This window comes from Anas platyrhynchos, chromosome 2, assembly GCF_047663525.1.
Source record: "Anas platyrhynchos isolate ZD024472 breed Pekin duck chromosome 2, IASCAAS_PekinDuck_T2T, whole genome shotgun sequence".
NCBI classification, from domain to species: Eukaryota; Metazoa; Chordata; class Aves; order Anseriformes; family Anatidae; genus Anas; species Anas platyrhynchos.
This window is the reverse complement of record NC_092588.1, coordinates 433427-452098: the sequence shown is the minus strand read 5'-3', so window position 1 is coordinate 452098 and position 18672 is coordinate 433427. Positions and strand designations below refer to the sequence as shown.

General features: G+C 72.4%; 4 protein-coding genes across 9 annotated transcripts; 2 read left to right on the top strand and 2 right to left on the bottom strand.

Annotated features, from left to right (window-relative positions):
* Nucleotides 1-200: 200 nt before the first annotated feature.
* Nucleotides 201-3118, bottom strand: SPATC1 (spermatogenesis and centriole associated 1). The gene is made up of 5 exons (XM_072034194.1): nt 2851-3118; nt 2616-2771; nt 1751-2308; nt 1295-1428; nt 201-578 (listed from the first exon to the last, which is right to left on the bottom strand). Exons 1-5 carry the CDS (start codon nt 3089-3091, stop codon nt 246-248), a joined length of 1422 nt encoding a protein of 473 aa, XP_071890295.1. The 5' UTR covers nt 3092-3118; the 3' UTR covers nt 201-245.
* On the top strand, nt 2975-5580 carry LOC119715751 (uncharacterized). Of its 2 annotated transcripts, XM_038173752.2 has the most exons (3): nt 2975-3339; nt 3833-4920; nt 5001-5580. In XM_038173752.2, exons 1-3 carry the CDS (start codon nt 3090-3092, stop codon nt 5550-5552), a joined length of 1890 nt encoding a protein of 629 aa, XP_038029680.2. In that variant the 5' UTR covers nt 2975-3089; the 3' UTR covers nt 5553-5580. The 2 variants fall into 2 exon arrangements, with proteins under 2 accessions (XP_038029680.2, XP_071890288.1); XM_072034187.1 differs by lacking the exon at nt 2975-3339 and having other exon boundaries at nt 3403-4920.
* A 389-nt stretch (nt 5581-5969) lies between these two features.
* GRINA (glutamate ionotropic receptor NMDA type subunit associated protein 1) lies at nt 5970-12146 on the bottom strand. Of its 5 annotated transcripts, none has more exons than XM_072034190.1 (8): nt 12128-12146; nt 9354-9706; nt 8478-8552; nt 8282-8394; nt 7986-8186; nt 7065-7193; nt 6809-6952; nt 5970-6708 (listed from the first exon to the last, which is right to left on the bottom strand). In XM_072034190.1, the coding sequence occupies exons 2-8, from the start codon at nt 9673-9675 to the stop codon at nt 6559-6561; spliced, it is 1134 nt and encodes a 377-aa protein (XP_071890291.1). In that variant the 5' UTR covers nt 9676-9706; nt 12128-12146; the 3' UTR covers nt 5970-6558. The 5 variants fall into 5 exon arrangements, with proteins under 5 accessions (XP_071890291.1, XP_071890290.1, XP_071890293.1 ...); XM_072034189.1 differs by having other exon boundaries at nt 9354-9709; nt 12128-12142; XM_072034192.1 differs by lacking the exon at nt 12128-12146 and adding an exon at nt 11615-11672 and having other exon boundaries at nt 9354-9709.
* PARP10 (poly(ADP-ribose) polymerase family member 10) lies at nt 11841-16941 on the top strand. The gene is made up of 10 exons (XM_038173749.2): nt 11841-12144; nt 12761-13000; nt 13173-13400; nt 13544-14298; nt 14373-14585; nt 14695-14815; nt 14894-15892; nt 15981-16114; nt 16200-16374; nt 16479-16941. Exons 1-10 carry the CDS (start codon nt 11985-11987, stop codon nt 16781-16783), a joined length of 3330 nt encoding a protein of 1109 aa, XP_038029677.2. The 5' UTR covers nt 11841-11984; the 3' UTR covers nt 16784-16941.
* The last annotated feature ends 1731 nt before the right edge of the window (nt 16942-18672 follow it).

The window sequence follows — 18672 nt, the reverse complement described above, 5'->3', positions numbered from 1 at the left end:
CCAGGGCCCCGCACGCGGCCTCGCACGCCTCGCACACCCCCTGCTGCGTGTGCACAAAGCTGGGGGGCTTTGCACGGCCGTGCCCCCCCGGGGGTGTCCGGGAGCTGAGTGCCCCCAGGCCGTGGTGGCCCCCACCAGTGGCACCAGCGGAGGGTGAGCGCACCGGCGCGGCGTTACCAATGGATCGCTGCCACAGCCGGTGCCCAGCATTTTGGGGGGGGTCTTTACTGGCTGCGGGGGGGGGCTCAGCTGAGGAAGAGCGGCTTCCCGTCCTCGCGCGCCAGCTCCTGCAGGCACTCCAGCAGCACCAGCGCGTCCGCACGCAGCGCCGGCGGCACCGTCTCGGACACCACGCGCCGCAGGTGGCCGGGGCTGGGGGCGGCGCGGGCGTCGGAGCCGTCGCCCTCGGGCAGCTCCCGCAGGATGCCGAAGGTGTTGACCAGGGACTCGGCCAGCGCCGGGTGCACCTCGGGGTTGTAGCCCAGCGCCCGCAGGCGCGTCATGAGGGTGAGGTAACGGCGCGCCATGGCCGCGCACTGCTGCTCGTCAAATGCGCCCGGTGGGCTGCCGAAGATGGACTGTGGGGAGAGAGGTGGGGAGGGGTCAGCGCGTGTGGGGATGGGACGCCGAGCACCCAGGGGCTGCATGGAGAACATCCCATCACCATCCCCAATGCCCATCCCCAATCCCCAATCCCCAGTCCCCATCCCATCCCCATCCCATCCCATCCCATCCCATCCCATCCCATCCCATCCCCATCCCCGTCCCCAGTCCCCATCCCCAATCCCCATTCCCATCCCATCCCATCCCATCCCCATCCCCATCCCCATCCCCATCCCATCCCATCCCATCCCATCCCCATCCCCATCCCCAATCCCCATCCCCAATCCCCATTCCCATCCCATCCCATCCCCATCCCCATCCCATCCCATCCCATCCCATCCCCATCCCCATCCCATCCCATCCCCATCCCATCCCCATCCCATCCCATCCCCATCCCATCCCCATCCCATCCCATCCCATCCCAATCCCAATCCCATCCCATCCCATCCCATCCCCATTCCCATCCCCATCCCCATCCCATCCCCTCCCCATCCCCATCCCCAATCCCCATCCCATCCCCATCCCATCCCATATCCCCATCCTCATCCCAATCCCAATCCCAATCCCATCCCAATCCCAATCCCGATCCCAATCCCGATCCCGATCCCAATCCCAATCCCATCCCATCCCATCCCAATCCCCACCCCACCCCACCCCACCCCTCCCACCCCCCCACCCCATGCCCCCCCACCCCCATGATCTTCTCGGGGATGTTGGTGACGGTGAAGCCGTAGAGCCGGGGCCGGTCGGGGAAGATGTTGGCGAGGATGCGGCGGTCCAGCTGGAAGGCGATCTCCCCCACCAGGCGCTCCGCGTGCCGGGCATCTGCAGGGGGGTCGCATGCTCACTGCCGCCCCTGGCTGTCCTGCCCCCACAGCCCCTCACCCCAGGACCCCCTTCCCTGCTGCCGGGGGCTTGGGGCTGCCCACAGGTGGGATTTCCCCATGGAGAGGGGGATGAGGGCACTTGTAGGGTGTGATATGTTGGGTAGGAGGGGGAGCCCCCACCCGCTGATCCCACCCAGCGGTGATCCCACCCGCACAGCCAAACCAGTTCAGTACTGGGAGCACTGGGGCAGGCAGGAGCCAGGGCAGTGGGGATCCTGGGGGGGGTGCAGTGCGCTCTGACCCCCGTCCCCCGTCCGTACCTCGGTGGCTGGCGCCCTGCGGGGTCTGCGGGGTGGCGGGTGGGCGCTCGGCGGCTCTGGGCATCTTCCTCGAGGGGTCCTTGCGCCGCACGTCGGGGAGCCGCAGGTCCAGTGGCTGCTGCTGCTGCTCCGGGGACAGCGGCTCCGGTGGCATCGGGGCCACCGGGGTCACCGGGATCGGGGTCACCGGGATCGGGGTCACCGGGACTGGGGTCGGCGGGACTGGGGTCGCCGGGATTGGGGTCGCCGGGACCGGGGTTGCTGGGATTGGGGTCACCGGGACTGGGGTCACCGGGATTGGGGTCACTGGGACCGGGGTCACCGGCATCGGGGTCACCGGCATTGGGGTCGTCGGCATCGGGGTCACCGTGGGGCCGGGGCTCTGCAGGTTCTGCGCGCTGGGGCTCCTCTGCTCTGACGTCCGTGGGTCTGGGGGCTGCTCGGGGGGCTGCTGGCGCTCCGGGGACAGGGTGAAGCTGCCCTGCAGTTCGACGGGGCAGGAGTACTGCAGGAAGGGGTCCCCAAGGAAGGGGTTGGCGTACATGTTCACGGGCACGGCTGCGGAGACAGACACGGCGCTCGCGGTCCCTGCGGCCCCCAGCCCCGTGCCCCGCGCCCCCAGCACCTCCCGTCCCCATCCTGCAAGCGGGGGCACACCCTGAGGGGTGAGGGGACAGGGACGGGGACCCCGGGAGCTGCGGGGCTGCGGGGACACCTGGGGGCTGCGGGTGCTGCGGGACGCCCCCACGGGTGGGCACAGCGCGGGGGCTGCGGGGCGGGGGTGGCACAGGGAGCCCTGTCTGGGGGTGCCCGTGGGGAAGGGTCCAGCCGGGGGTCCCACACGCGCCCCAGGCCCCGCGGTTACACTTGTTCCTGGTGGCGACGGGGAAGAACGCGGGGCCGATCTCCGTGCCGCCGAGGGACGGCTCAGGCGTGGTGCCGTGCGGCTGCAGGTTGAACCACATGGGCGACAGCGGCGCGCTTTGGTTCTGTGCCGGCTCCCTGTCCCGCGCTGCGCTCGCTGCGGGAGGGGGGCAGGTTTTAAGCCCCGGTCCCCCCTCCCCAGCAGCCGGCTCGCCGCGGTGCCGGCCGCCCCTGACCTGCGGTGCCGCCGGGGAGGTCTGCGGGGCCGTCGCGGGGCGTGGAGGTGAGCAGGGGCTGGATGCTGGGGTGGCCGCGCAGGACGTGCCGCAGCTGCTGGTGCTCCCTGATGAGGTTGACCACGCGAGCCAGCTCCTCGTTCTCCGCCAGCAGCGCCTGGATCTCGTGCCGCAGCTGGTCGTAGCAGGCGAAGACGGAGAGCCCGGCGCGCGAGGGGCGGGTGGCGAGCAGCGGCTGCATGGCCCCCTGCCCCGGCCCCCCGATGGGTGAGGGGGCCGGGGGGCTGCTCCCGCCGGGCATGGGGAGCCCCTCGAGGTGGTGGTCAGGCAGGGGAGGATGGTGCCAGCCGCTGCCGGGGCGTCTCCATCCCGGGGCACGGGATGGTTCCGAGGGGGATGTCACAGAGGACCCCCCCCCGGTGCGTGCCCACCCCCCTAGCACCATGGTGCTGGGTCCCGGCAGGCGCCCGAACAGCCCCTGCGAGGAGGGTACGGGCAGCACCCGTGGGGCACGGGGGTGCTGGGGGCTGGTGGGGGGGTGTGGGGAGGGTGGGGAGGGTCGTGGCTGTGGTTTTATGGCTGTGGTTTTATGGCTGTGGTTATGGCTATGGCTGTGGTTAGGGTTGTGGTTGTGGTTGTGGTTAGGGCTATGGCTATGGTTGTGGTTTTTATGGTTATGTTTTTTTTGGCTATGGTTCTGTTTGTTGTCATGTTTATGGCTTTATGGATATGGTTTTGGCTGTGGCTGTGGTTATGGCTGTGGTTATTGTTGTGGTTATGGCTGTGGCTATGGCTGTGGTTATGGTTGTGGTTATGGCTATGCTTGGGGGGAGCTACACCCGCCGCCCCGCAGCCCCCTTGTGCCACACAGGGTGCGCAGTGTGTGGCACGGTGCGGTGGCTGCGGGTGCCGCATCGCAGCCGCGCTCGAGGCCGGTGCAGAGAGGCCGACCCCCCTCCATCTCCTTCCCCCCACCCCGCAGGAGGACCCCCCCGTTGCCAGCCCACCATGAAGTGCTGCAGCCACTGCCCGGGCAGCGGCGTGCCGGACCCCGACGCGCGGCCACCCACCTCCTGTGGGAGCCCCTCCTGCTGCCTCGACCCCCGGGGGGGCTGCACCGGCAGCCCCCTGCCCTGCCCCGGCCCCGCCAAGCACCCCGGCAGCCCCAGTGCATCCGCACGTTCTGCCGAGAGCCTGGGGGGCTCCGTGGGCTCTGCCGACGCCGCCTCGTCCGCCGGCAGCGCCAGCCTGAAGCCGGGCGTGGAGGAGGCGCTGGGCACCATGCTGGCCGCCTCCTGCACGCTCAGCCCGAAGCCGGCGTCAGCGCTGGGCCCCGCCATCGACCGCTCCTTCATCACCACCAGCCTGGCCGCACAGATGCTGGAGGAGTTCCTGACGAAGCAGGTGCCGGCAGCGGCCACCGAGGTGTCCCCGGTGCGCGAGGACGTCCCCGAGGAGAGCAACCGGCAGGGCCCCGTGGCCCCCACCGCCTCCCTGGAGAGGCTGCGCCGGCACAACCGCCGCTTCCAGCGGGCCAAGGCACGCTTCCAGGGCCACGGCGAGATCCCGGTCCAGGCGCTGCTGCCCGGGTTGGATGGGGGCGGTGGGACAGCCCCCCGCCACAGCACCCGGCCTGAGCCACGCCACGGCCCCCCCTGGGACAGCCACGGGTGCCGCGGGCAGGGCGGCGAGGTGCTGTGCCGCGGCACCACCTGGCACGCCGTGCACGGCTGCTGTGGCACCGTGGAGGTGCTGAGCGGCGCCTGCCCCTGGGAGCGGGATGGTGGAGCCGCGCCATGCCGGGAGTGCGGGTGCAGCTGGGGGCTGCCCGGGCCCCCGGTGCCCCCCGTGCCCCCCGTGCCGTGGCTGTGCAGACAGAGCGAGCTGCCCGGTGCCCCGGAGCGGTGCTACGGCAGTGCCGGGAGGCAGCGGGACGTGCACGGCTGGGCCACGCGCACCACCACCACCTGCACCACGCTGGGCCACGAGTCCCGGAGCTGCCACGGAGCCGCCACCGCCGTGCTCAGGGCGGGGAGGGTCCCGCACTGTGAGCCCCCCGCGGACAACCAGGTAGGCATCGCAGCGCACGGTGGGCTGCGGCCGGGCAGGATGCTCGGCACGCGGCAGCACCAGCAGCTCTGTGCCTGCAGGGCCCCCCTGGGATGCCGAGCTGCAGCCACGCAGAGCCGGGCACCAGCGCCCTGCGTGGCTGCGGCTGCGCCCCCCACTGCAGCCGGGGCAGGAGCATGGAGGAGCCGTGCCGGGAGCCGGACGGGGAGCGGAGCCGCCTCCGGCGCCGAGAGCCAGCGGGGATCCTGGCGCGGGGCAAGGACCCCGGGGGGGAGCCGGAGGGCCCGGTGGCCTGGGCGCCCCCCCAGCAGCGCCTGGGTGCCATGAACACGGTGCAGCTCATCGCCAAGACCTTCGAGCTGCGGGCGCAGCGCGACGCCGCGCAGGCTGAGCGCGACCGGCAGCCCCCGTTCTGTCGCAGGGGGGGGACGCTGGAAACCTGCCCCCCAGAGCCACGGGGACCCTGCTCCCCGGGGTGCTGCAGGGGGCTCCCCCGGGCCCGGGGCTCGCTGCCCCCCGAGTGCGGCCGGGCTCGGGGGGCTGCGCAGCCCTGCTGCGGCTGCAAGGCCCGGGGGGGGCCGGAGGGCACCGGCTGCACCGAGGGCGAGCGGAGCGGACGGAGCCAGCGCTGAATAAAGTGGCCGAGGAGGCTGAGCCCGAGGGATGTGTGTTGTGGGGGACGTGTTTTGGGCAAGGGGGGGGCACCGGTACCCTGCCCACCAGGTGGGGACACCCCGAGACCCCCGCCCCAAACACGGCTGCGCCCACCCTCACCCCCAGGCCGGGGGCTAAGGGTGAGGGGGGGGGGCTCCTCTGCCCACCTCAGGGGGGCTCGGCCTCACCCTCTGGCTCCAGGGGTCTCCACCACGGTGACATCTGGAAACCACGCGGGGCTGGGGGCCTGGAGACCCCCCCAGGGCTGGGCGAGCCCCCAGCAATTGTGGGGAGGGGGCAGCGGTGTGGGGAGGGAGGAGCTGGGGGCCTGGGCTGTGCCCCAGGGTGCCGGTGGGGCCGGGGGGGTCAGGAAAGGACCACCCAGAGCGGAGAGGTGAACTAAACGGATTTATTAACGGCAGAACCGGAGCCACACAACGGGGCGAGGACGGAGCCTCTGGCCGCGCGGGGAAGGGGCTGGGGGTGCCGGGGGGTGGGGGCCCCGCAGGGACGCTCCTGGCCCGGCGGGACCCTGCTCGCAGCCCTGCCTGAGCCGGGGGTGCAGGAGCCCCCCCCTCAGCCTGCGTGGCCGTGGGGAGGGGCAGGGGGCGAGGGCAGAGCACACGTGCGGGGAGGGAGGACGGAGGGGGCGAGCTCCACCGCGGGCTGGGGGAGAAAAGTGCTTCCAATTTCCATTCAACGCGAGGGGGGGGCGCCTTATTCACAGCAGGGGGGGGGAAGCGGGGGCTGAACGGGGGGCGGCGCGCCCGGCACGGGGCCCAGGCTGCCACCCATGGGTGCCGGGCACCCTGCGCCCCCCCGGCAGCTCCCGGCCGAGGGCAGGGAGGTGGGGAGGGGGCAGAGAAACTCTAACGGGGGGGCGATGAGGGGGTGATGAGGACACCGAACGGAACGTGCTGGGTTTTTGGGGGGCGCCGCAGGGCACGGCTACTTGCTGTGGGGGGGGGGTTTGGGGGGGGGCCGCTACTCCTTGGCCCTGCCGATGATGGCCAGGATGTAGAGGAAGATGTTGATGATGTCGGTGTAGAGGTTGAGCGCGGCGAAGACGTACTCCTCGGGGCTCAGCGCCAGCTGCTTGTTGCCCAGGATCATCTGCGTGTCCACCGCCAGGAACTGCACGACACGGGGGGGGGCGCGGCGCCCCAAAAGGGGGTCACCCCCTGGTTGTGCCCCCCCACACCCCCCCCACCTCCCCCAGACCCCCGGCACTTACGCAGGTGAAGAGCAGGGCGCCCAGGGAGGCGTAGATGATGTCCATGATGCGGTTGCGGATGAAGATGCAGAGGATGGAGAAGAGGATGAGCACCACCAGGCAGATGATCAGCACGCCCCGGCACGAGGTGAAGTCGTACTTGGTCTGCGGGACAGAGCGGGGTCAGCACGGGGGGACAGGGGGACAGGAGCCCCCCCCGGTACAGCCCCAGCCCCACGGGGAGCCGGGGGCTGCCCACCCACCCCCCCGCGCCCACCTGCAGGGAGAAGATGACGACGGTGAAGCAGACGACGACCGTGATGCCCACGGCCATGATGACGGCGTCGGTGTTGTAGAAGCTGGCGATCATCCCCACCATGTAGGACAGGCTGACGGTCAGGATGGACTGAGGGGGGGGGCACAGACAAGGCGTCAGCCGGGCCCTGACAGCCCCCCCTGTTGCTTGCCCCCCCCGGGAAGGTGCTGTGTGGGACCCTGGGCCCTGCTGACCCCACAGACCCCGCGCTGCCCAGACCACGCTGGTTGAGCCCCCCCCCAGGTCGGTCCCGTCCCGCAGCGGGCAGGCTGCAGGGCCCCGCAGCTTCCCGGGGTGCTGGGGAAACCTCGAGGCACCAGCAAGCAGCTCCCTGCCCCACAGGCTGCTCCAGGCCCCATGGGCTGCTCCCTGCCCCATGAGCTCCCCTCTGCCCCATGGGATGCTCTCTCTCTACCCCATAAGCTGCTCCCTGCCCCATGGGCTCCTCTCTCTGAGCCCCACAGGCTCCTCACAGCCCTATGAGCTGCTCTCTCTTAGCCCCATGAGCTGATCCTTGCCCCATGAGCTCCTCTCTCTCAGCCCCATAAGCTGCTCTCAGCCCCACAGCCTGCTCTCTCAGCCCCATGAGATGGTCTCGGCCCCATAAGATGCTCTTGCAGCCCCATAAGCTGCTCTCTCAGCCCCATGGGTTGCTCTCAGCCCCATGGGCTGCTCTCAGCCCCACAGGCTGCTCTCGCAGCCCCACAAGCTGCTCTCTCAGCCCCATAGATGCTCTCTCAGCCCCACAAGCTGCTCTCAGCCCCATAAGTTGCTCTCACAGCCCCACAAGCTGCTCTCTCAGCCCCACAAGCTGCTCTCTCAGCCCCACAAGCTGCTCTCTGCCCCACACTTCCCGAGCCATGGGGCTGGGCAGGCTCTCACCAGCGCCACCAGGTTCCAGGGGTGCTTGCGGCGGAAATCCCCGCAGCAGCTGAGCACGATGAGCGAGATGAAGAAGACGGCGTAGGAGATGTAGTAGGTCCAGACATTGCGCTGCACGAAGCCCCTCACGCCCTTGACGAAGGTGAAGACGGCCACGAAGGCGAAGGTGACGCTGAGCTGCAGGCTGAGCACCAGGAACACCTGCGGGGACAGCACGGCTCGGCACGGGGCACCGCGGGGCGCCCCGGCCCCCCCCCCAGCCCCCCGCACCCCCCACCAGCCCCCCAGACCCCCACCTTGCGGATGAAGGCCTGCCGGATGCTTTTATCGTCCCAGTGCGCCGAGGGGAAGTCCTGGTTGTCGTAGTAGGAGGGGGGCCCGTCCTCATGGTAGGTGCTGTGCAGAGGGGCTGCGGGGAGGGGGGTGGGCACTGAGCCTGGGGGGGGGGCGCAGGGCACGCGGTGCCGCCAGCCCCCCGGGGCGGCCGCTCACCCACTCGGATGCGCGGTGCCCACGGTCCCCACGGTCCCCACGGTCCCCACGGGGCGCGGTGTGGCCACGCCGTGCCTGGCGGTGGGGGGGGGAGAGCAGAGAGGTGGGGGGCCGGGGGGGCTGAGCTCTGCTCCCACCATGGCCAGGCAAAGGGGGGGCCCTCCTCTCCTTGGGGTGCCCCCCAAACTGCTGGGACCCCCTCCCATGGCCTGGGGGGGGGCAATCTCTGCTCCCCCCATGTCCAACCAAACTGGGGTCCCTCCTCTCCTGGAGCACTGGGGGGTCCCAGCCCTGCTGTGCCCCCCTCCCACGACCTGGGGGGGCTGAGCTCCTCTCCCCCCACGGCCAGACACAGGGGGGTCCCTCCTCGCTCTGGGGTGCTGGGGGTGCCCCCCAAAGTGCTGGGCCCCCCTCCCATGGGCAACCAAAGGGGGTCCCTCCTGTCCTTGGGGTGCTGGGGGTCCTGGTCCTACTGTGCCCCCCTCCCACAGCCTGGGGGGGGCAATCTCTGCTCCCCCCATGGCCAACCAAAGGGGGGTCCCTCTTCTCATTGGGGTGCCCCCCAAACTGCAGTGCCACCCCCCCATGGCCTGGGGGACCTAAGCTCCTCTCCCCCCACAGTCAGCCACAGGGGGGTCCCTCCTCGCTCTGGGGTGCTGGGGGTGCCCCCAAACTGCTGTGCCCCCCTCCCATGGCCTGGGGGGGGGTTAATCTCTGCTCCCTCCATGTCCAAATAAAGGGGGGTCCCTCCTGTCCTTGGGGTGCTGGGGGTCCCAGCCCTGCCGCGCCCCCTCCCACAGCCCGGGTGCCACCATCCCACGCCCACCCCCTCCCCGGGGGTCTCTGTGCCCCCCCCTCCCCGTGCCCCCCACTCACAGTCCTGGTCCCCGGGCACCATGGGCTGCGGCTGGGCGTAGGGCGGCTGCGCGTAGGGGCCCTGCGGGTAGGGCCCGGCGGGGGGATAGGGCCCGGCGGGGTACGGGGCGGGGGGGTAGGGCCCGGCGGGGGGGTACGGCCCCGAGGGGGGGTACGGCCCTGGCCCCGGCGCGAAGCCGGGCTGCCCGTAGGGCGCGGGGGCGAAGGGGGGCTGCGGGTAGGGCCCGGCGGGGTACGGGGGCTGCCCGTAGGGAGCGGGGGCCGGGGGCTGCGGGCCCGGGAAGCCGTCGGCCGTCACCAGGAAGCTCTTCTCGTGAGACATCTTCGCCCGGGGGGGGCTCGGGGCCGCCGTGCTGCTGGGGGGGACAAGGACAAGAGGGGGGGGCACGGCCCCGCTCAGCAACGGCCCCGCCGCACAAGATGGCGGCCCGGTGGCGGGGACGTTGCCATGGCGACGAGGCCCCCCCACACACACACCGGGCCTGGGCCCAGTTCTGGGCCCGGGGAGGCCGCGGCCGCCACCAGGCCCCCCCCCGGCACGGGCACGGCTCAGCCCAGGCCTGGCTCCCACCCGCGCCTGCGCCACCCCCGCAGGGCCCGGGATGGCCGCGGCTGCGGCCTGCGGGGGGGTCTGCACGGCCCCATAGCCCAGTACGGCCCCATAGAGACCAGTACGGCCCCATAGAGCCCAGCACAGCCCCACAGCGCCCAGCACGGCCCCATAGAGACCCGCACCGACCCATAGCGCCCAGCACGGCCCCACAGAGCCCAGCACGGCCCCATAGAGCCCCACACGGCCCCACAGAGCTCAGCACGGCCCCATAGAGCCCCACACGGCCCCACAGAGCTCAGCACGGCCCCACAGCGCCCAGCACGGCCCCATAGAGCACAGCACGGCCCCATAGACCCCTCACAGTCCCATAGCACTCCACAGCCCCCCTACAGCCCCATAGTGCCCAACATGGCCCCATAGAGCCCAACACGGCCCCGTAGTGCCCCACACACAGACCCCCACACAGCCCCATAGTGGCCCCCCACGGCCCCATCATTGCCCCACAGCCCCCCCCATGGCCCCATAGCACCCAATACGACCCCACACAGCCCCACAGCCATGCCCCATCAGCACCCCACATCGCACCCTACAGAGCCCCACAGCACAGCCCCACACCACCCCATATGAAGGCCATAATAGCACCCAACATCACACCCCACACAGCCCCACGGCACAGCCCCACAGCACACCCCACACAGCCCCACGGCACACCCCACACAGTCCCACACAGCCCCATGGCACAGCCCCACAGGGCAAAGACCGAGCCCCACAGCAGGGCCGGGATGGGGAAAACCCCGCTGGGCACCGGGCAGGGGCCGTGTCCCCGCTGTCCCCCCCCTATGGGGCCAGATCTCCGCACCCGGGCAGGCTGCCCACAGGGGACACGTCCCCACTGTCCCCACTGTCCCCACTGCCCCCCCCCGGGGCTGCGTCCCCGCACCCTGGCAGCCTGCCCACGCTGCTGCGGGGACCAGGAACAGAAAGTGCAAGGAGGGGGGGACGGGGACGGTGCGGGGGTGTCACGTCACGGGGGTGGCGTGTCACGGGGGGTGGCACGTTATGGGGTGCCGTGTCATGGGGGGGACATGTCACGGGGGGGTGGCATGTCATGGGGGTGGCATGTTATGGGGGGGGAATGTTATGGGGGGGCATGTTATGGGGGGGGCATGTTATGGGGGGGCATGTTATGGGGGGTGACATGTCCCGGGGGGGGGTGGCATGTCACGGGGCGGACATGTCACGGGATGAACATGTCCCCGGGGGGGGTGGCATGTCCCGGGGGGGGCCACATGTCGCGGGGGGGGCCATGTCACGGGGGTGTCCCGCAGCCCGGCCATAAGCCGCTTTGCCCTAACGCCCGTAATTCCCCCCCGCGGCCTATTTACGGCCCGGCCGCCGCTAATCCCGGGGGCTGCGGCCGGGACCCTTGGGACCGGGGGGGTCCCGTTAGGACCGGGGGTGGGGGGGGGCAGCCCTCGGGGCCGGTGCCGCAGCGCCGTGGGGGGGCCGCTCCGCCGCAGCGCCGCCGCAGCGGGGCCGTGCGGGGCCGGGCCGGGCTCTGCGCCCCCCTCCCGGGGCCGCGGACACGCGTGGGGGGCCCCCCCCGAACCCCCCGCCCGCAGCCCCGGGCTGCGCGCCCCCGCTTTCCCGCGCGCGCCCCCGCCTTTCCCGCGCGCGCCCCCGCTCTCCCGCGCGCGCCCCCGCTCACCGCGCCGTGCAGGCAGCGCCGCTCCGCTCCGCGCCGGGGGGGGGGGCGGGGCCTCGGGGAGGGGGGCGGGGCCTCGGGGAGGGGGCGGGGCTTCGAGGAGGGGGCGTGGCCATGGGCGGGGCTCCGGGCTCAGCCCCGCCCACCCCCCCCGTCCGGTTTCGGTTTCGGTTCCGCGCCCGGAGCGGTGCGGGGGGGACGGGCAGCGGGGGGGGGCGCGGGGGGCGCAGGGGGGTTCGGGGGGTGCAGGGGAGTGCAGGGGGGTCCCAGGGGGCTGCGGGGGGGGCTCTGGGTTGGGGTCCCTCGGGGCTGTGCTGCCGTGGGGTGGGGGCGTTGGGGTGCTGAGCGCCCCCCCCAGGGAGGGTGGTGCGGGATGGCCGAGGGGGTGCTGGAGGTGGGGGGCGCCCCCCCCGACGCCGACGAGGATCTCCTCGTCCTCTACTTCGAGAGCCGGCGGCGCTCGGGGGGGGGCCCCGTGCGGAGCTGCCAGCGCCTGGGGCCGCTCTTCATCCTCACCTTCGAGAACCCCCAAGGTGAGAGGGGGGCGGCCGCGCTGCTGCTGGGGGCGCTGGTCCAAACTGGGAGCGCTGGGGTGGGGTCTGAAGGGGTCCAGGTCCAAACTGGAAGTGCTGAGGTGCAGTGTGAAGGGGCCCCGGTGCAAACTGGGAGCACTGGTCTGAGATACGAGGAAGTCCTGGTCCAAACTGGGAGCACTGGGGTGGGGTGTGAAGGAGCCCCGGTGCAAACTGGGAGCACTGGGGGCAGAGTGCGGTGGGCATCTGGTCCAAACTGGGAGCACTGGGCTGGGGTGTGAAGGGGCCCCGGTCCAAACTGGGAGCACTGGGGGCAGAGTGGGGTTTGGGGCTGGTCCAAACTGGGAGCGCTGGGCTGGGCACTGAGGGCCTTATTCCAAACTGGGAGCACTGGGGGCAGAGCAGGGTTGGGGGGCTGGTCCAAACTGGGAACATTGGTTTGGGGTGCAGAGGGCCTTGGTCCAAACTGGGAGCTCTGGGCTGGGCAATGAGGGCCCAGTTCCAAACTGGGAGCACTGGTGAGCCGCACCAGCAGCCCGCGGTTGGGGCTGTGCAGGGTGTGGGGCGCGGGCGCTGCCCCCAGCCCCCAGCCCCCGGTGTCTCTCTCCCTCCCCAGACGCCCAGAGCGTCCTGGCCCGGGCCCCCCACCGGCTGCAGGGCGCGGAGCTGCGGGTGCGCCCGGCCCCCCCCTGGGACCCGGCGGGGCTCCTGCTGGGGGGCGTCAGCCCCCAGACCCCCCCCGAGCTGCTGGAGCTCTACGTGGAGCACGTGCTGGAGCGGCCCCCCAGCACCTACAGCCTGCGCCGTGCCGGGGACTGGGCGCTGCTGCGGCTGCGCGAGCCGCTCGACGATGCCGGTGAGGGCACCGGGACGGCACCGCGGTGCTGGGGGTGCCGGGGGTGCTGGGGGTGCTGTGTCCCCTGCTCCCAGCAGCGGGTGACTGGGAGCACTGGTGGGCGCTGGGAGGGCTGGGTGGGGAGGTGCCGGGTGCCCTCTTGGCCCTGGCGTCACCGCCACCTCCCCGGCAGCGCTGGCGGCGGTGGAGGAGCGGGTGCGGTGCCGCCAGCTGGAGGGGGCCCCGGTGGCCGTGCAGCGGCTGCCGCAGACCGACAGCGTGCGGGTGCGGGCACCGGGGCTGCACCGGGACCTGCTGGAGCTCTACTTCGAGAACCGCCGCAGCGGGGGCGGCCGCGTGCGCGCCGTGCGGGTGCTGCCGGGGGGCCGAGCGGCCATCGTCTCCTTCCAGGAGCCTGCAGGTGAGCGGCCGTGTGCTGGCATGGCCTGGGGGGGCCCCGCTTTTTGCTTTGCCCCCTCCCGCAGCTCATCCTGGGGGTCCCATCCCTGTGCCCGCAGCGGGGGTGTGCACGGCCCTGGCTGCACCACGTCTCTCTCCCGGCAGTGGCGGCGCGGGTGCTGCAGCAGCCGCACCAGCTGCAGGACAGCGAGCTGGCCGTCTCGCCCTACTACGAGTTCCTGGAGCCGGCGGAGGAGCCGGGCCCTGGGGATGCCGAGCCGGCTGCTCCCGGCCACCAGGAGAGCAGCACGGAGCCGGCGGAGCTGCTGCGGGAGCCGAGCCCGGCACCGCCGGCAGCAGAGCCCGAGCCACGGCTGCAGGCGGTGACGGAGGCGATGGCGCAGGAGCGCCTGGCACTGCCGGCCCCGACGCTGCTCTTCCTGCGCCGCGAGGACGTCCGCGCACACCTGGGGCAGCTCCTGGCTGACGGTGCCACGCCAGCCACCTACGCCGTGGCGGAGGACGAGGTGGTGGTGACGGCGCAGAGCCCCGCGGCCGCCCGCACCGCCGCCCGCCTGCTGCAGGACGCCCTCAGCTCCTTCACCATGGAGCTGTCGGCGCGCGAGGCGCTGGCGCTGTGCTCGCCGCGCTGGCACCAGCTCCGCGAGCGGCTGCGGTGCTGCGAGATGCAGCTGGCCCCCGGCAGCGGGCGGCTGCAGGTCCTGGCGCTGCGCGGCACGGAGCAGGAGAACCGGCAGCAGCTGCGGGATTTCCTGCGGGACGCGGCGCCCGACGAGACGCTGGTGGCGATGGAGCGGGGCGCGCTGCGCTACCTGCAGCGGCACTACCAGGACCTGCTGGCCAGCATCCCCGAGGTCTCCATGCTGCCAATGGAAGGCGACGACGTCGCCGGCTTCAGGGTGAGCGCGGGGCCGGCGGGGGGCTGCGGGGGTGCCGCCGCGGGCAGGGCTGACCCCGCGGTGCTGTGCCGCAGGTGAGCGGGGAGGCCGGGCGGTGCCAGGCGGCCGCCGAATTCCTGCAGAGCCTCCTGGAAACCATCAGCTCGCAGACGGTGACGCTGAGCTACCCCGGCGTCGCCCGCTTCCTGCTGGACGAGGGTGGGCAGAGCATCCTGCGCCAGCTGGAGAGCCGCTTCCAGTGCGTCCTCGAGCTGGGCAACGTCCAGTGGAGCCCCCCGGACCCCCAGGTACGGCCGGCGCTGGCTCTGCTGCTACTGGGTGAGGCCGGGAGGAGGGTGCCAGCGGCACCGGCTCCGTGCTGCCTGCGTGTGCAGCGCCTCCCGTCTGTCCCCACAGCTGGAGCTGGCGGAGCTGCTCCCCCCGAGCTGCCGGCAGCAGCCGCAGCCCCCCACGCTCGGCTCCAAGCACCCGGAGCTGCCCGACGGTGCTGCAGGAGACAGCCTGCCCCCTGACATCGGTGAGTGGGGTGCAGGGGGGTGCTGGGGGCGCGGCGACCCCTGGGTCAGGTCTGGCTGATGCCGGCTTCTCCTCGCAGATGAGATCAAGGCGCTGCTGACGGCGCTGCGCACCGACGGCACCCGTGAGGATGAGGAGGGCAGAGGCTCCCCCCCGCCCGCCCTGCACGAGGCGGCTCTGCAGCAACTCGAGGGCGGCTTCGGCAAAGAGTGGGACCCCGATGGTGTGCCCGAGCCCCTTGGTGCGGATCAGGAGCCCTGGGAGACGTCTGAGAGCTACGGCACCAGGGACGTGCTCCTGGATGAGCTGGAGAGCGGGGAGGAGGACGAGGAGGCGCAGATGCTGCTGGCCATCCAGCGCTCCATGGACAGCACGCAGCACGAGGACGAGGAGCTGAAGCGCGCCACCGCGCTGTCCCTGCACTCCTACCGGGAGGAGCAGCGGGCAGGCCCCTGCCCCGAGGGGGACGAGGAGGATGCCGGCCTCCTGGCCGCGCTGGAGGCCTCACTGGAGGAGGCGCTGCCGGCAGCCAACACGGCGCGGGTGACGCTGTACGCCTCCTTCGAGCGGGATGTGAGCGCGCTGCCCCGGCAGCTGGAGCAGGCTCTGGAGGCTCGGCTGCGCACGGAGCAGGTGGAGAGCGCGGGGCTGCGGGCGCTGCCGGCCGGGTGCCGCCGCTGCCTGGCCCTGCTGCAGCGCCGGCACGCCGTGCGCCTCTCCGTGAGTGACTCCACGGCCACGCTGCACGGCTTCGCCGGCTACACCGCCGCCGCCGCCCGCGACCTCGCCGTCCTGCTGCAGCGGCTGAGGCCGGCGGAGCGTGGCGCCCCCGGGGTGGCGGTGGCGGCGCGCTGGGTGCGCTGGGACCCCACGGGCACGGCCGTGCCCTACGAGCCCACCGTCGCCGCACTGCTGGAGGCGGCGTGGCAGCGCGGTGAGAGGCAGCTGGACGTGCTGCTGGACGGGCGCCCCGTCATCGTCGACCTGGAGCAGATGGAGGAGTACGACATCAGCACCGCCTCTGCGCTGCCCATCTCGCGCAGCGAGCCCCCCAGCGAGAGCGCCTGGAACCTGCTCGGTGCGTGCCGCGGGGGGCCGGGGGTCCCGCACCGCCATGGGCTGCCCCCCACCCCTCACCGGTGCCCCCCTCCCGATCTCTTCTGCAGGACCGGAGGCGTCGGGGCTGGACGAGGAGGTGAGGCTGATGCCGCTGGCCGAGGACTCGGAGGAGTTCGGGGACACCGTGCAGCTCTTCTACGCCACCCTGGAGGAGCTCTACAACAAGATCCAGATTGTGAAGGTGGCACGGGGCTGGGGTCCTGGGGGGGGGTGGGTCCGGGGGGGGGTTGGAGCCACGGGGCCTGACCGCTGCGCGCTGCCGGCAGGTGGAGAAGCTGATCCACCCGCTGCTCTACAAGCAGTACCAGCTGAAGAAGGCCAGCATGGAGAAGGCGTGCCGCAGCCGCGCCGTGGAGCGCGTCCTGTTCCACGGCACCACGGAGCAGTCCAGCCGCGAGATCTGCCTGCACGGCTTCAACCGCAGCTTCTGCGGCAAGAACGGTGAGCGCGGGCCGGGGGGGAGCACCGCGGGCACCATCACCATGTGTCGGTGTGGGGTGCCAGCCCCGTGCCCCCCGCGGTGCCGGCTGACCCCTCTGCCCCAGCTGCTCTCTACGGGCTCGGCGTCTACTTCGCGGCCAAGGCGGCGGTGTCGGCGCAGGAGCAGTACTCGCCCTGCGGCACGGACGGCAACAAGTACATCTTCGTGGCCAAGGCGCTGACGGGGGACTTCACCCTGGGCAGCCGGGACATGCGGGCACCCCCGCTGCGGGAGGCGGCGGGCGCCCCGCGGCGCTACGACAGCGTGGTGGACAACCTGTCCGAGCCCAGCATCTTCGTCATCTTCAACGACACCCAGGCCTACCCCCAGTACCTCCTCACCTGCCGCCGCTCCAAGCTGCTGGCCTGAGCCCGCGGGGTGACCCCCAGGGGTTGGGGTCCCGGGGAGGGGGGAGTTGGGGATGTGGGGACGGCCCCGGTCTGGCCTCAGGGGGGCAGAGACGGGTGCAGGGTGCAGGGGGCGCGGGTGCAACGGGTGCAGGGTTTGGAATAAAGGTTGGATGGCTCCTTGTGCGCTGGAGGAGAGTGGGGGGATGAGGGGGGTGGGGGGCTCACCCGGCCCCTTGGAGCTGGCAGGAGCCTGGGGGGGCCCTGCTGGGGTGGGAGGTGGCCAGGGGGTCCCCCACTCATCCGTCTGCGTCTGTGGGTTAAGGGGGGGGTGGGAGGTGGCCCCACAGGGTGGGCTCCGTGGGGGGGGTCGGGGGGGTCCTGAGCCCGTGGGGATGGAGCGGGGAAGCCCAGGGCGCTGGTGCCACCCGTGGTGCCAGTGTCACCCGTGGTGCCGGTGCCACCCGTGGTGCCGGTGTCACCCGTGGTCCTGGTGCCACCCGTGGTGCCGGTGCCACCCGTGGTGCCGGTGTCACGCGTGGCCGCACGGTGGCAGCAGCCGCGAGGGGACGGCCACGGGGCCGGGCGGGGACACGGGGGGGGCCGTGTCCGGGCGGTGCCGCTCGGCGTTTCGCAACCCCGGGGGTTTTGGGCAGCGTTTTCCGGAGCTCGGCACCCGCAGCCCCGGGGGCATCCGGGCTGGGCTGGCCCCGGCCCCGCTCCCCCCTCGCGTGGGGCCCGTGGGGGCCGCGGGCGGATCCGGAGCAGCGGCGGCGGCAGCGCCCTGGGGGCTGAGCGGGCAGCGCGGGGGGGGGACCCTGCCTGCGCCCTGCCTGCACCCTGCCTGCACCCTGCCTGTGCTGCAGCTGCCCGTGCTTGCCCCCCCCCGGCAGTGCCTTGCTGCACCCTGTGGGCACCCTGGGGGGCTCCAGGGGGCTCCGGGGGTCTCTGCTGCCCTCCCCCAGCCCATCAGCACAGTGCCAGCAGCGGGCACAGCCCAGGGCACTGGGCAGCACCAGTGTCTGCTGGCCTGCAGTGGGGACCCTTGGGGGCTGGGGGTCCCTGTGGCCATGGGGCAGGGCCTGAGTGCCCAGGGGGTGCCACCAAAGGGCCACCAGTCCCCAGAGCCCAGAACCAGGGGGTCCTGGGGGGGCTGAGTCAGGGCTGGGACTGCTGGAGCCATGGGTGCTGCTGGAGCTGGCAGCGGCCGGGCTGTGGGCATGGAGCCACTGCCTGGGGACGTGTTTGTCTGGGGGGGGCACCCCACAGCAGTGCCAGGGGTGGGGACATGGGGGGGGACATGGGGGTGCAGGGGGTGTAGGGGGTGCAGAGAATGTGGGGGATGCAGGGGACATGGGGGGGTGTAGGGGACATGGGGGATAAAAGGGGTGCAGGGGATAAAGGGAGTGCAGGGGATGGGTGTGGGGGGGCTCCTTGCAAGATGTGAGAGATTTGGGGACGTGAGCAACGCCGGGGGGCCGGGGCCATGAAGGATGCAGGGGACAGGGCTGAGCATTGGAGCTGCCTGCAGACAGCGGGTGCAGGGGTGGGGGTGGGAGGGGGTGTAGGGGACACGGGCAATGTAGGGACACTGGGCCACACAGGGGGCCTGGGGGCCCGGGGGATGTTGGGGGGGGGTACACAGGGGGGACATGGTGTGGGGCAGGCGGCACAGCCAGGGGATGGCCGCACCGCACCCCCCGGTGCCAGGATCCGGCCCCACAAGCAGGGTCCCCGTCCTGGGGGGCGTTCGGAGTTGGGGGGGCGCAGGAGCTGGGGGGGTCCCTGCAGCCGGGGGATCCCGGCCGCGGCCCCCGCGAGGGTTAAGGCAGAGCCGGAGGCGTCCCCGCCGGCCGCGGTGAGTCAGCGGGGAGAGGCCGCACATCTGGACCCCTCCTGCAGCAGCCGGAC